General features: G+C 31.6%; 3 protein-coding genes and 1 long non-coding RNA gene across 7 annotated transcripts; 3 read left to right on the plus strand and 1 right to left on the minus strand.

The window, feature by feature from the left end:
- Positions 1-70: 70 nt before the first annotated feature.
- Positions 71-1,551, plus strand: LOC124491008 (dTTP/UTP pyrophosphatase). Of its 4 annotated transcripts, none has more exons than XM_047053601.2 (3): positions 110-287; positions 383-464; positions 521-1,551. In XM_047053601.2, the coding sequence occupies exon 3, from the start codon at positions 535-537 to the stop codon at positions 1,276-1,278; it is 744 nt and encodes a 247-aa protein (XP_046909557.2). In that variant the 5' UTR covers positions 110-287; positions 383-464; positions 521-534; the 3' UTR covers positions 1,279-1,551. The 4 variants fall into 4 exon arrangements, with proteins under 4 accessions (XP_075586798.1, XP_046909557.2, XP_046909556.2 ...); XM_047053600.2 differs by having other exon boundaries at positions 440-464; XM_075730683.1 differs by lacking the exon at positions 383-464 and having other exon boundaries at positions 71-287; positions 485-1,551.
- A 550-nt stretch (positions 1,552-2,101) lies between these two features.
- On the minus strand, positions 2,102-4,878 carry LOC142597497 (uncharacterized). Its single transcript, XR_012832215.1, has 3 exons — positions 4,365-4,878; positions 3,178-4,290; positions 2,102-3,108 (listed from the first exon to the last, which is right to left on the minus strand). It is a non-coding gene; the product is annotated as an uncharacterized LOC142597497 (long non-coding RNA).
- A 3,617-nt stretch (positions 4,879-8,495) lies between these two features.
- Positions 8,496-11,269, plus strand: LOC124490328 (uncharacterized). Its single transcript, XM_047052800.2, has 2 exons — positions 8,496-10,137; positions 10,205-11,269. Exons 1-2 carry the CDS (start codon positions 8,890-8,892, stop codon positions 10,835-10,837), a joined length of 1,881 nt encoding a protein of 626 aa, XP_046908756.2. The 5' UTR covers positions 8,496-8,889; the 3' UTR covers positions 10,838-11,269.
- Positions 11,270-12,942: 1,673 nt separating this feature from the next.
- LOC124490329 (uncharacterized) lies at positions 12,943-14,992 on the plus strand. Its single transcript, XM_075730682.1, has 2 exons — positions 12,943-13,869; positions 13,939-14,992. The coding sequence occupies exons 1-2, from the start codon at positions 13,120-13,122 to the stop codon at positions 14,725-14,727; spliced, it is 1,539 nt and encodes a 512-aa protein (XP_075586797.1). The 5' UTR covers positions 12,943-13,119; the 3' UTR covers positions 14,728-14,992.
- Positions 14,993-15,606: the final 614 nt, after the last annotated feature.

A 15,606-nucleotide genomic window follows, 5' to 3' on the forward strand; every position in this document is an offset into this window, starting at 1 on the left:
TATAAAAAAATTTGAATAATTCACCAAAAAAATCCTATATGGCGCCATTGTCGCCCAAAAATTGTTGATTGTGTGTGTGTGTGTGTGTGTGTGTGTGTGTGTGGTTCACTCATGCATGCAAATTTTGTTTTGCTTTTGTTTAAGATTTTTGCTCTTTTTTCTTCAAGATTTTCCAAGTTACCTAAATCTCTAAAGAGGATTCTTCTGAAAGCTCAATCCTAGTTTTACCTATATATTCATGTCACACTTATAATCATTGTGTTTTGAAATTATTGTGACATTATAATGTAAGTAATAGAGCAAAGTAATCAACAGGCAATCAACTGTAAGGGATCCAGTTTGAAAGATTTTCTATTTTTTTCTTTATCCTGGATCTTGATAGCTCGTTTTTCGGTTATTTACGAGTATTGTTCTAATTTTTTGCTTTTTTTTTTTATAGTTTGGATTGTTTTTTTTTTCGTTTGGTATGTTTTTTTTCAACTAGTTTTCATTGTTGTTCATTTGATTACGTTTTTTTCAGAAAAAAGAATCATCATGTTGGAACCAATTCGTCAAATCATCAGTCGTCAACGTAATATTCTTGCATCATCAAGTATACGGCGAAAAGAAATTCTTGAAAGTGTTAGATTTAATTTTGAAGTCATCCGGCCAGAATTCGAAGAGAATTTGGATAAAAATTCATTTACACATCCATGTGAATATGTAAAAGAAAATGCTAAACAAAAAGCGCTATCAGTTTGGCGACAATTAGCCCGTTTGGATAAAAACAATGTTGCCGATCTGGTTATCGGTTGCGATACAGTGGTTACATTGGATGAAAAAATTTATGAAAAACCTAAAAATGAAACGGATGCTATACGTGTATTGATGAAATTGAATGGTCGAACACATACGGTATTCACAGGTGTTGCTTTAATAACAAAATCAAAATCCATGTCATCATCATCATCATCATCGACAACAACAACAGCTTCTAACCAGCAACAACAACAACAGCAAATGACACAATCATCATCATCATCATCGTCATCATCTGTTGATGGTGATTATCTTGTCACTACATTCCATGAAGCGACCGATGTTACAATGTCCGAAATGGATAAAACAATCATTGAATCATATGTTAAAACTGGCGAACCATTTGATAAAGCTGGTGGTTATGGTATCCAAGGTATTGGTGCTACATTAATCGAATCAATTCGTGGTGATTATTTCAATGTTGTTGGATTACCATTACATCGATTAGCTAAAGAATTATACTATATGTATACGGAATGATTTCTTTTTCCTTTTTTTTCAATTTTGTTTTTCGTTTTTTCCAATCACGAAATATCATTCATCAAAAAACACGAGAACAATTTAATCACAATTGACAAACACACACACAATCATTATATCAATACAGACACTAGTCACATACACAATCGAACACATTTTAAATTGAATAACTTTTTTTCGTTTGTAATTTTCATTAATTCATTCATTTTAAAAGTTTTTTTAATTATAAAAACAAGATTTATTTTTGATATAATACAAAAAAGTTATCCCACATACGACCGATAGATGGCGTTATAACTGAATTTGAAAATTTTATCTCAATCAATAACAAGTATGCGTGTCGGATTTTAATTTTTTTTTGTTTTGTTTCGGATATTTAAAAATTGTTTCTGTTGCTGCTGATGTTCAAATGTTTTGTTGTCAAAAAAAAAAATTAAAAAAAACACGTTAAACATGGTCAATCATTCTTCGGGATCATCATCATCATCATTATGATGATGCGATTTGATTCGATTAAATTTGACGAAGTGACAAAGTGATGATTATGGAAAATGAATGAATGAAAATAAAAAGGTTAAGGTCAACATTAAATGAATGTTGACCTCTAAATGAATAAATGAATGATGATGATGCCTTTTTTCTTTTTTTTCTTCACTGTATTGTTTCTCTGTCATCATAATCATCAGCTGTTGGCGAAATTAGGTTTTCTTTTCGTCTTCTTTATCGTCGTCATAAAACAACTGTCAACACCGAACAATCAATCAATGTTTTGTTTTTATTTTTTATTTTTTTTTTGTTGTTTGGAAAATAAAAGTCAACACCGAACAATCAATCAATGTTTTGTTTTTATTTTTTATTTTTTTTTTGTTGTTTGGAAAATAAAAGAAAATCCCGTTTTTCGTTTCATATTGTTTCACTGTGTGATGAATTTTCAATTCTATCCATCATCTTGTTTGATGATGATGATGATGATCATCATCATCATCATTTGGCCATGGCCATAAAATGACAAATTTTGTTGTTGTTAATTTGACATTAACATGTTAATGACGACGACGACAACAACAACAAAATCAAAGCCATCAACACATTTTTTTTGCAGAATGTACTTTTTATTATTTTCTCCAATTAATTGGCCTCGGCCATTTTGTATTCAATGGGTTTTTCATCATTTGATGATGATGATATATCGAACACAATTGTTGTCCTTGGCCTTTTTTTTCGCGATGTCTTCTTCTTTTTCTTCTCATTTTTCACACACAAATCATCATATACCACAAACCAAAATATTGTAAACAGTTTCTGTCCTGAAAAAGAACGAACGGGTGTTTTTGTTGAACGAAAAAACAAAAACAAAAAAAAAACAAAATTCACGGATAAATCATGCATCAAGTAATATAATCATTGAATCAACGTGTTGATTATGATGATGATTTTTCGATTTTAATGATTTCCACATATTGCCGATTGAAAGAAGAGTTTGGCTGTTGAAAAATTTTCTTTTCGCACCCATGATGTACAGAAAATCGGGAAAAGAAAAAATACAATTATCATCAGGATGTATATAAAATGTATGGAAAATAAATTTTTTTTCTTCACTCGTTGAACAGCGATGAATGAATGAATGACTTGTTGAAATTTTCAGCAAGATTAAATCATTGAATTTTTTTTTTGTCTTCATTGTTTGATCATGAATAATAGCCATTCCATTCACTGCGGTATTTTGATTTTGATGATCATGATGGAATTTTTTTTTCGTTTGTTTATTTGTCTGTTTCGAAAATTCATGTGTGTGTGATGTGTCTAATCAAAAACGGTGTTCATTTATTTCTGTAGAAAAAAAGAAAAAAAAGAAGAAAAATTTAATTTATTTGAAAAAAATTCAATTTAAAATCTTACCATGAAAATGAAAACGAGTGAATATAAAACATTGTTTTCTTTTCTGTTTGTTTGTTTGTTTTGGGTGGATTTTTTTCCTGATTGCGGAAATTAGTTTTTTTTCAATATAAATAAATGGATATGGAATAAACATGTTTTGATTTCCTGACCTTGACGTTGATGATGATGATGATGATGATGACAAACAGATGTTTCGATGTTACATGACATTACATACACATTCATAAATGGATTGGATATTTTGATCCAGAAAACACAAAAATTGATGATGATAATTATCAATTGATTGACATGACAATGATGATATAAATTTGGATATTTGATATTTGAATGTTCAGTTATTTTTTTTTTGGACAAATTGATAAATGAATGAAAATAATGATCACTTGAACTTGATTGAGATTTTGTCATCAATTTTTTTTTGTGGTTGTCATAAGTCATCGTTGTGGTGGAATTGGATCAAACACACAGCGAAAAAATTAACATTCCATTGTTCAACTTGTTTGTTGATTGTAAATTATCATTTATAAATGATGACCACTTTATGTATTTTTTTTTTCATAAATCTCATGCACTTGTATATATATATTTTCAACACGATCTAATTAACATTTTTGTTTTTCTTTGGTCATCTTCGTTATTATCATCTTCATATGATAATAATTACGATGATGATTGACATGTGTGTGTGGTGTGCGCCACACAAAGGAACAGGAAAAACAACAAAGAAACAACAACAACAAAGAAAAACATTAAATTCATTCATTCATTCATTACAAATGGATTATCTTCTTTGTTTGTTTTATGTTTGAGTTTAATTCATTCGTCGTGATGATATACAATAATGATGACCATTATTTGATGGTGTTCACACTTATTATCACAAAATCGTCATCTACAACATTCCATTATTGTAGGTTTTTTTTTTTTTTTTTTTTGGTGATGACTATGATGATGATAATGTTTCTCATAATCATCATTACATGTTATGAATGGTAATTTGTTTGTTTGTTTGTTTCATATTGGTTTCCCATTTGATTTTGAATTTTCGGTGATAATGATCTTTTACATAGCCATCGTCAATGAAATGAAAAACAACAACAACAACAACATCTATATATGCAAAATAAATGAGAAAAATAAGAAAATAAAAAAGAAAATTAGGAAATTACAAACAATTAACATACATGACAGACACACAATAACAATTGATTTCCAAATATATTGTAATGAATAAATGGCGACGACGATGATGATAATGATAATGAACTTTGAAATGAAAACGCAAAGAATTTTTTGACAATCAGACAGATATCATTCATCACATAGACACACAACAACAACAACAAAAAAAATAACGGTTAAAATTTTTATTACAACCACCAATCAGACTATATTTGAGAAAAAAAAATTTACACACACACACACACATACATAGTGTAAAACTGTAAATGTTTCGAATCGATTATTTCATTTGAATATTCGACCTTTCGTTCGAATTTTTTTTTTATGAATTCATCAAAATAAAACAACAACAAAAAATGTCAATTCTCATTGTCATGGATATTGTTTTTTTGTTGTTTTTTTTTTTGATTATCAAGGAAGAAATTATTATAAAGGACACACATACACACACGATGATGATCATGATCATGGCCATCATCGTCGAAACAAAATAATCATGGCCAACAACAACAACAACAATAATCATTGATCATCATCGACAGAATGAAACAAAAAAAAAATGAAAATAAAGTTCACCAATAATTCAAATATTTTCGATCAATAAATGATGATGATGATGCTCATCATCATCATCATCATGGTCGAAATCAAATCGCTGAACAACAACAACAACAACAACCACTCCCTCCTGATAAAGGGCCACAAGTAAACAAAACATAAAATTCGGTTACATTATTTTAAATTTCAAATGCATATATTTATTGATGATTGATTTCGAGGACAAAAGTTTGATTCAATCGTCATCATCATCATCATCATCGATATTTTTTTTTGTTTTGATTTTTTTTTTGCTTTTGCTTTTTATGGTCATCACATTATATATCAAATCGATCGATTGTTGAAGATGATAATCAGGTGATATATCAGTTAATAACTTGGTTTCTTTTGTGATTTAGGACAATTTTATTTTTCAATAATAAAAAAAGAAAGAAAGAACAACAAAAAAAATGAATAATGATTCAATCTCGAATCGAAAATGTTTATTGGAAAAAAAATCCATGATCAATCAATCGATTTTAATTTGAATTGATTTTTATTTTTTTTTTTGATATTATTGTTCAAGATATGTAATCTTCTTTTCCCTGTAAACTCATCATCATCATTGATTGATTGATTTGATTCGATCATCATCATCATCATCATCATCATCATCAATGATGGCTTAATCCAAAAAAGTTGAATTCAATCCAGAATCAATTACTATTATTATGAAAATAATGTAAATTTTGTGAAGAAGAAAAAAAAGAATGAAAGAATGAACAACGTCTCAATCATCATCAATGATGATGATTGTGATGATCAAATGAATTGCAATAAAATCATTTTGTTCAAAGTTAAGGCCAATGTTGTTATCCGGGGACATCACATCACCAAGACCATTTCAACATTCAAGATTCGATTCGAATCATTTTGAAAATCGTTCAAAAGATTATTTTAAAGACGAAAAAAAAATAAATAAATAAATTCTAAGCCAAGGTCATGTCACGGCATGGGGCTTGACATTTGATTTTTTTTTATTTTGAAGTTGAACAATTTTCAGTATCAGGATTTTATTCATGATTTTATTCAAGATGATTATGATTCGGATGAATTTCATATATATATAGATTTTGACAAAAAAAAAATCCCGTTTCGAATGGGAAAAAGGGAAAATTTATTTTCCTGTTTAGAATTATGAATTTTCAACTTTCAATTTTTTTTTCTCCACTTTATTGTATCATCATCATTTTTTTTCTGTTCTGAAACTGAAAATTTAAAATCATCATCATCAAAATTTATAAATTCAAACGATAAATCAAACAACAACAAATATGATTCGAAATGATGACATCGGTATTCAATATTTTTGATTCGATTTTCATTTTCATTTTCATTTTCACTTTCGATTGAGCAATTTCCAATTTTTTTTCCATTTCTTTGTTTTGTTTTATTTGGATTGACCAAAAAATTTTTTTTTACTACGATATTCATACACATGTGCACACACACACACACACACAGTGACACAGACAAACATTGTGTGATTGAGTTGAATTAGACAAAAAAACAAATTGGAAGACAATTGGTTGTTGGATGAATTAAATGAAAATAAAAAAACAAAAAAATTCCTATTTCGAAACAATTTTTTTTTTCTTTGCTGAATCCAAATGGCCAACTGTTGATGGTGATGGTGGCCATTCAATTTCAAATCGAGTTAATTTTTTTTTTTTTTTTGATTTTGAATAAATTTTCATCGAAAAGGTGTAAGAAAAAAAAACAGCAGCATCAGCAAAAAAAAAAAAACATAAACAAAACAAACGATAGTAAAAAGTCGTGTCTGATGTTTGGATGACAACACAAAACAAAAGAATCGAATTGAATCTAATCAAAGATCTATCCATATATAACGAAATTGTTGATGTTGATGTTGATGACATCATTATTTTTTTTATGACCTAATGTCAATTTCTCGTTTTCAATATAAAAAAAATTGTGTTTGTTTTTCTATGACCTGGATCATCATCATCATCATTTCAGTGAAATAATGATAAGAAAAAAAAATTCCATATGGATTGATTATTTATCGATATTGTAAAATAAACAAAAAATTTTCAAAATTTTTCTCTACCATTCAATTGGAATTATGAAAAAAAAAAATCCAATCAAGCCAAAAAGAAACAAATTATGGAAACCATTTGTTTGTTGTCGATGATAATTAACACATGACCATTCATTATTATTATTATTGTCAACATCATCATTATATAATAGTATCAATTTAGAAAAAAAAACTAGGAGAAAAAAATGATAACTTAATTTATGAGTGACCTATGTTGAAAAAAAAATTCTGATACAACCAACATAGCCAAAACATGGATATAAAAAAAAATCAACAAAAACAAACAGAACAGAAAAATTCATTCATTTCCGTTGTTCTTTTTTCTTCATTTCCTATTTGCTAAAATTTTACAATTTTTTTTTCTCGTCGATAAAACAACAACGACAACGACGAAAAAATCCGTTTGTGTTTGCCAAATGTCCAGCTTGTGTTCATGTTTGTTTGTAAATATGGAACAATCAGGTAGATCAAAAATGAAAAAAACAACGAAGAAAAAAAAAGATTGAAATTTAAATTAAAAGAAAACACCAGTGAATGGAAATCAACAGAAAATGTGTGAGAAAAACTATTTGTGCAGTGGAGTGGGGGCCGGTGGGCTCGTATATCAATTATTTCTTCAACAAATGGTCAACGACCATTTTTTTTCTAACACAAAACACCACCAACACCACCACCGGAACAACAAAAACATTCCAGATGATGATGATGATGATGATCCTGAATAACGAACCTGAAATTGAAGTTTTGTAGGAGAAAAAAAAATGAATTTCATTTTCATTTTGTTGGAATAAGCAAAAAATACCGAATAATGATTATCATCATCATTTGAATTCAAATTGTGTGTGTGTGTGTTTGTTGTTCCAAGAAAGAAAATCATAATCATCATCATCATCATCGTAATAATAATAATAATAATAACCGACAATGATGGATAAAATGAAATCCGGTCAACAGCAACAGCGACAACAACAATTCCAATGAATTGTTTGCCTTCGAAAAAAAAATTGAATTGAAATGAATTGTGATTTGAATTTTGAATTCAATGTCCGTGTATACGTTATGTGTATGTCAAGATTGATGTTCCCGTGTCTGTGTGTGTGTGTGTGTGTGTGTTTATCTTGTCGTGTGATCATTGTCGGTTTTCTCTCATTTTGTTTGCGTTCATCTCTTCTTATTTTTTTGTGTGTATGTGTGTGTTTATGTTCGACGATACATTCAGTGCGATTTATTCGTCTCTCCATTCTCTCTCTCGAAAAAAAAACTTTTACTTTTTTTCCCGTTTTCTTTTTTGTAGATCAGCATTACAATACACAATTCTCAAACAAATATGGAGAAACCATATTTTTCTTCTTCTTCTTCTTCATCGTTTTTGATGATGATTCTCCGAAGCAATGAAAATGTGCATGTTTTATTTTTCTTTGTATCGAATAGATTTGGATAAAAGAAAAAAAATTTTTTTTTTCGTTTTCATTGTTTCTCGGTTTTTGTTTGTTTGTTTGTCGAGTATAAAAGTCACAAAGGAATGTTTGGTCCAAACAACAACGATTTCATTCGTCATAGTGATTGATTCGTGTGCATTTTGAGTGGCCCGAAAAAAAAACGATATTGAATCGTCTTCTATTCAAATATTTTCAAGTGTTTCGTTAGTTTGCATTGCGTTTGGTTGATTGTGATATTCAAAAAAATTTTTTTTTGTTGTTGTTTTTTCGGTCATTATCATTTATCCACCATTCATTCATTGATCAACAAACTAAGTGATTGTGTTTTCATTCAATCTGTGATTTCATTTTTTTTTCATCAAATTATCGTCATCAGCATCATCGTATTCAATTTTTTTTTTCATCGATTTAATTTCGATACGAATCAAAATGGCTCGATTCTTATCGACAGTATTATTATTGGCAATTGTTGCTGGCCCAAGTTTGCAACAAGGTGGTACGAAAAATCGTCCCGTTTCATCATCATCAAGCGGTTCTAGCCGTGGTGGTGGTGGTGGTGGTAGTGGATTTACTTCACCTGTAGCCATGATGAATGGTGGTGGTTTTGGTGCAAGAACCGGATATAGCGGCTCAACAAGTAGTTCATCTGGTGGTTCACTTAGCGGTGGTGGCGGTAGTAGCGGTGGTACCGTTATGGGTAGCTGGTCACCAATGACATCAACATCAAGTGGTTCTAACCGTGGTGGTGGTAGTAGTAGTGGTGGTGGATTTAAATCAACCGGTGGTGGTGGTGGTGGTGGTAGCGGTGCTTCTGGCAGCTATGGTTCATCCGGTGGCAGCCGTGGTGGTAGCATGAATGGTGGCAGCAGCTTTGGATCAAGTTTTGGCAGTAGTTCTAACGGTGGAAGTCGTGGAACCAGTGGCTCTACTGGTAATGGTGGTGGAAGCTATAATGGTGGATCAAGTTCTGGCGGAACTGGTTCAATGGGATTCAGTTCTGGCGGTAGCGGTTCTTTCGGTGGATCAACCGGAACTGGTTCAATGGGATTTAGTTCTGGCGGTAGCGGTTCTTTCGGTGGATCCACCGGAACTGGTTCAATGGGATTCAGTTCTGGCGGCAGTGGTTCATATGGTGGATCTACTGGAACTGGCGGAACAGGCGGAACTGGCTCAATTGGTTTCGGCTCGGGCGGGAGCGGATCTTTCGGTGGATCTGGTTCAATGATGTCATCGGGTGGTGGTGGTGGTGGTGGTTCTTCATTTGGTGGTGGTTCTTCATTTGGCGGTGGTTCTTCATTTGGCGGTGGTTCTTCAAGTGATTCAGGATCAGCTGATGGAGCTGCTGCTGGTGGAGCTATCGGAGGTGGCAGCGGTTTCAGTGATGGTGATAGTCAATTCAAAATGGGTGGATCAGGTGGTGAACGTATACCAGCAGCTGTAATCACTAAACATACAGTGGATTTCAAACAAGTGGATATTCCATTTGAAGATATTGAACCACAAATTATTGAAGTTGAAGGTGGTGCTTTACCATTGGAAATTCATTTCAAATCAAGTTCATCAAGAATTCGTGTTCATCAAACACATGAAGCAGCCGGTGCTGGTGAAGTTGAACAAACTTCATCGGAAGAAGAACCACATCGACTTATTCACGAAGTTAAAAAGCCAATTATTCAGGTTCGTTTTCAATGAAATTAATTGATTCAATTCATACTAATAATCTATTATTTGTTCTAACAAACAGGAAGTACGAGAAATCATTACACCTTATCGACGTGTTATTCAGGAAATTCAACCTGTTATGGAAGAAATTCATACAATTGTTGCCAAAGGCGAAGCACGACGACAATTCGATCGAAATCAATCAAAATCCCGAGGTGGTGGTGGTGGTGGCGGAAGTTCTGCTGGTTCAGGTCTTCAATCACCAAGCAGAAATGGAGCCGCTGCTATGGGCCAAGGTGGTTCAGCTCCTACTGGTGGTTCTGGTTTTGGTGCTGGAGGAAATTATGGTGGAAGCTCAAGTCCTGCAACAGGTGGTTTTGGTGGTGCTCCTACACCTTCTACTGGAATGTCATCTGGTTTTGGCAGTGGTGGATCATCCAGTTTTGGTGGATCAGGAAGCTTTGGTGGTAATGGTGGTGGAAATTACATGGGCGGATCACGAGGTGGTTCAACAGGTGGTGGTGGTGGTGGTGGTAGTTTTAGCGGTACTGGTTCTAGCAACAATGGTGGTAGTCGTGGTGGTTTTGGTGGTACATCATTTGGTGGTGGTGGATCTTCCGGTGGTGGTAGCAGTGGTTTCAATGGATTCTCACAAACATTTGAATCAGGTACATCACAAACATTTGAAACTGGAACCGAACAAAAATCATATTAGGATTTTGTTCAGTTTTCGATCATCAATCATTATTTTAATACCTTGGTTAATCATCTTCCGGTATCATCATTATCATCATCATCATCAAATGAAACAAAAATGATCGATGATTCACTAAAATCGTCAGACTAATTTTCATTTATTACTGCCAATCATTATAAGCTTGCCAAGCATTCAATTGGTTCCATTTTTTTTCCTACATACAGAAAATTCCATATATTTATTCTTGTAACTTATTTATGAATTACGTAATTCTGTCATTGTTTTTCATTGTTATTTTAATTTTTATTTTTTTTTCATTCAATTTTTATTTTTTTTTGCTGTTGTACTTACACACATCTAATTCATTCATCCATCCATCCATCCATTCATTCATTCATTCATTATGTAAAGAAAATGCATTAAAAATAAATTTTTCGTTTCTCACTACAATCGATTCAATGCTCTCACTGATTTTATTATCTTATATAAACATTACATACACGTGTAACAGAAATCTAGATATACCATAGAAACAAATATATACCATCATCATTGTCAATATTCAAAGCCAAAATGAAAACATTATCATGATCAAATGTCCATCATCGTCATCATCATCATCCAGCATGAACATCCGTGATGTTCCTGGAACACACACACTTAAAAGCACACACACGAAGCAATGTATCTTTAATTTGAATGTGAATCTTCTTTAATATTCATTCAACCTAACCTAACACATGCTTGTCATTTTTTTATATTTTTTTTTTTTTTTGGATTCCATTTTATTTCATTTCATAAACTAAACTGAACACAAAAGAAGCCACAAAAAGTAAAAGTCAAAAGAAAAAAAAAGAAAAAAAAATTTGAATCAGGAAGTCCTAATAACAATACAATTATTATTATTTGGTCAATAGCTAAATGGCCACCATCTATTTCATTTCACATTTTTTTGGCAGAGATTGGCTTTTGTTGTTGTTGTTATGAGAGACAAAATAAAAACAGATATAATCAATAAATTTTCTTTCTTTCATTTCTTTGTTGTTGTTGTTGTTTTTTTTTCAATTCATTATGCACCAAATGATAAATCACGATCAACGATTATGGAAATGCAAAAAAAAGGAAAAAAAATTAATCAACGTAATCGATGTATATATATACAATGTATATATAATCATCATCGATAAATTTTTTTTCTGACATCATCGGGTTAAAAACATATTATCATCCCACTGGAAAATTTTTTTTTTCAATTTTATCATTTGTTTGACCACATTTGATGATGCTATAAATAAAAATTTTTTAAAAAAAACAAACGATCCATACTTGTACAGAGAGAGAGAGAGAGAGATTTTTTTTTCGTTTTGTATTGTTTTGTTTGTCACCAAAAAAAAATTGTACTGGATCTCAAGGAGATTTAAAATGATGATGATGATGAAAAAAATTTCTCAACCAACCAATCAACCAAAGACAAAGAAGAATTTTCTCACACATTAAACACACACACACAGAGAAAGAGAAAGAAAAAAATTGACCAAATATTGGTCATAAATAAATCAGAAGCCTTAAAAAAAACATTTTTTTTGGTGACATGATGAATAAACAAATATATGATGAAAAAAAAATTTCAGACACACACACACCTCTCATATAGACATATATATTGGTCAAAATGGCCATTGACACCAAAAAAAGCGAAAAAAACATCAATACATTACCTCATCAACGGTCAATGAATTGTAGTGAAAGAAAAAAAATTTTTGAAAAGTCTTCAACCACATACATATATGTCACATGTTGTTGTTGTTGTTGTTGATTCATTCATTCATTCTATTCATTTCGATTGATTATCAATCAATTGTGATTGACCAATATCTATCTATAACCAAGGTAAATTGGCCATTTGTTTGACCAAAATCTTCACCAATGGCTATATATTCGTTTTCTAGTTTTGTTTGTTTTCGCTTGGTTCATATACGAGAGTGACACATCTTTTTTTTCAAAAAAAAAAAATTTTCATTTTTTAAATATTATTCTTTCACAAAAAAAAATTTTTGAAAAAGTTGAAAGTGTTGAAAGAGCACCTGTTGTTATGGATATATAAAAACATCAATCCAAATCAATCGATATCATTTCAAAAAACAACAACAACAACAAAACGACGAAAAACATCGAATCGAATCGATAACATTCGAATTTTCATCACTCGTTTTTTTCGTTGCCCGTTTAAATTCGATATATCGATTGTTTTTCATTCGAAAATTTTTCAACATTTGAAAATTCAATACCGATATATAAAAATGTTCATCAAATCATTCATTCTTTTTGTAGTTCCGGTTTTATTTTATTCAAGCAATGCAGAAACAACAGTGGCAAAATCTGGTGGAATCAAAACCACCACAGCTAAATTATCACAACAACAAATGTCACGAATATTACCGGAATCACCAGCTACATCGCCGACAACTGTACCGGATAATTTTCGTGATTCATTACGTTTTAAAATGAAATTAGTCAATGATGCTATGCTTTATGGTGGTAGTAATTATGCTACGGCTACCGCAACAACTGCATCACCTGGAATACCGGAATTGGATGAAGCTCTGTCCATATCTAGTGCTGAACTTGGTGCCAGTAAAGAGGTTAATGTCGAAGATACAATGCGATCAATTCTTGATGCCGACCATATTACCAGCCGACCATTGGAACCGGTTCATCGCCGTTTTTCTAGCCGAATTACCACAGGTGTTAAAAATCGTCATGGCGCCGCATTCACTGGTGATCAACGACGTTTCAAAGCGGCAGTACGTACAAAACATACATTTGAATATCGACCGGTGAAAATTGAACAATTTCGTGAACAACCGGAACCGAAAATAATTGAAGTTGAAGCACGATCATTGCCGTTAGAAATTCATTTCAAATCTGCATCATCGCGAATTAAAATGGTGCAAGAACATCAAAAAGGTGAATTACAACAAGAAGAACGTACCCAATCACAAGAGGAACCACAACGATTATTCCATGTGGTACGGAAACCAATCATACAGGTTCGTTTTTCGTGATGAAATTGATCGATTGATTCATATTAATAATAATCTATTTCTATCCCAAAACAGGAAGTACGAGAAATCATTACACCATATAGACGTATTTTACAGGAAATACAACCTGTTATTGAAGAAATCCATACGGTAATATCACATGGTGGCCAACAACATCGTCATGAAGATGAACAACAATTAATCGGAACTGATGCCACAGTAATTGGACGACCAACTAGTGTGGAAACAGAAGAAGAATCATCGGAAATAGATAAATTTCAAAGACAAACATTGAAACCATCCACCAGCACTACCACATCAGTTACTACTGTTGCTACTACAAGACCGAAAATTGAATCATCTGCTAATTTGATGAAAAATCTTGAAAGTTTTGTCCGTGCCCAGCAACAATCATCAACTACTAGTTCCGCCGGTTCGAGCCATCGATCCACATCAGCAACGCCAAGAAGATTAGTGCAACAAACACCAATTTCATATGATTCATCATCATATGATACATCGGAATTTGAAAGATCACAAGTTTCAAGCCATGGCATTTCAGATTCGGACATTCAACAGATTGCACCAGCAAGACAAATATTTCAACAGCAACAAATTCAACGTCGTCATGCACCATTATTGTCATTTCGTCATGCAGTAGCTGCATCAAATCAAAATTATCATTCAATAAGACCACAACACCAGCAACAACAACAACAGCAACAACAATGGCAATCGAATAATAATTGGAACCAAAATTGGAACAACAACAACAATTACAACTACAATAATCAAAATTACAATCAAAATTGGAATTACCGGAATAGCAACAACAACGACAACAACAATAATAATCGATACTAAATGTGGCGATATTTTTTTTGGGAAAAAATTCGAATTAGTGATGAACGATAACAATGAATGAAACTTTTTTTTGTGCCAAAATCGATTTTTTTTCAAAATTGACCATATAGCTCAACAAATCGATTTTTGGTCAAATTTTTTTTTTGCTTTATGTATTCCGTTTTTGGTGAAATTTTTGTTTATTTAATTTATTTTCAGGATTTTTTTTTCTTCTGCAAGCACATATTTAAGTAAAATAAAATGAACCTTGAAATTATCTTTTGAATATGATGATGAAAAATTTATTTTTTTTTTTGGAAATTTTTTTTGAAGAAAAATTTTTCGGTCATAATGTTTCGGGAACATTTCTGCACATATACACACACTTGATAGGTCATCATCGTATACAGGTCATCATTTGCATTTTGAATTTGATTATGAACAATCAACGACGACAACAACAATTAATCGATGACACTTGTGATCATCATGATTATCACTATTTACCAAATCACTTTATACATTGTGCATCTCTGTATGTGTGTGTGTGTTCCAACCACAGATACTTCAAAAATTTATTTGATAATCATTTGAAAAACAACAAACAAAAAAAAATCTTGAAATGAAAAGTAGTAGTAGCAAGCCAAAAAATGAAAATGAAAGCATCAATCTATCGATCCACTCGACGAATTTTTTTCCATTTTGTTTCGAAAGAAAGAAAAAAGAATGGGCAACCTAAAAAAAAAATTTTTGATCCAATTTTTAATTCAACAAAAAAAATCGTTTCCTTGATGATGGTGGTGGTTTTTTTTGAACAAAATTCAAGTGGTTCATAAATTTTTTTTTCTGGAGCTACCTACGCACAATAAATCATCATCCAGTCAAACCAAATTTTTGTTG

This window comes from Dermatophagoides farinae, chromosome 4 (genome assembly GCF_024713945.1).
Source record: "Dermatophagoides farinae isolate YC_2012a chromosome 4, ASM2471394v1, whole genome shotgun sequence".
In the NCBI taxonomy this organism is placed as follows: Eukaryota; Metazoa; Arthropoda; class Arachnida; order Sarcoptiformes; family Pyroglyphidae; genus Dermatophagoides; species Dermatophagoides farinae.

Bases quoted from the DNA above. Each gene is read 5' to 3' on its own strand.
- LOC124491008 (XM_075730683.1), top strand. From the start codon at position 535: ATGTTGGAACCAATTCGTCAAATCATCAGTCGTCAACGTAATATTCTT.
- LOC124490329 (XM_075730682.1), top strand. From the start codon at position 13,120: ATGTTCATCAAATCATTCATTCTTTTTGTAGTTCCGGTTTTATTTTAT. The intron at 13,870-13,938 runs GTTCGTTTTTCG...ATCCCAAAACAG, and splicing joins TACGGAAACCAATCATACAG to GAAGTACGAGAAATCATTAC.
- LOC124490328 (XM_047052800.2), top strand. From the start codon at position 8,890: ATGGCTCGATTCTTATCGACAGTATTATTATTGGCAATTGTTGCTGGC. The intron at 10,138-10,204 runs GTTCGTTTTCAA...TCTAACAAACAG, and splicing joins TTAAAAAGCCAATTATTCAG to GAAGTACGAGAAATCATTAC.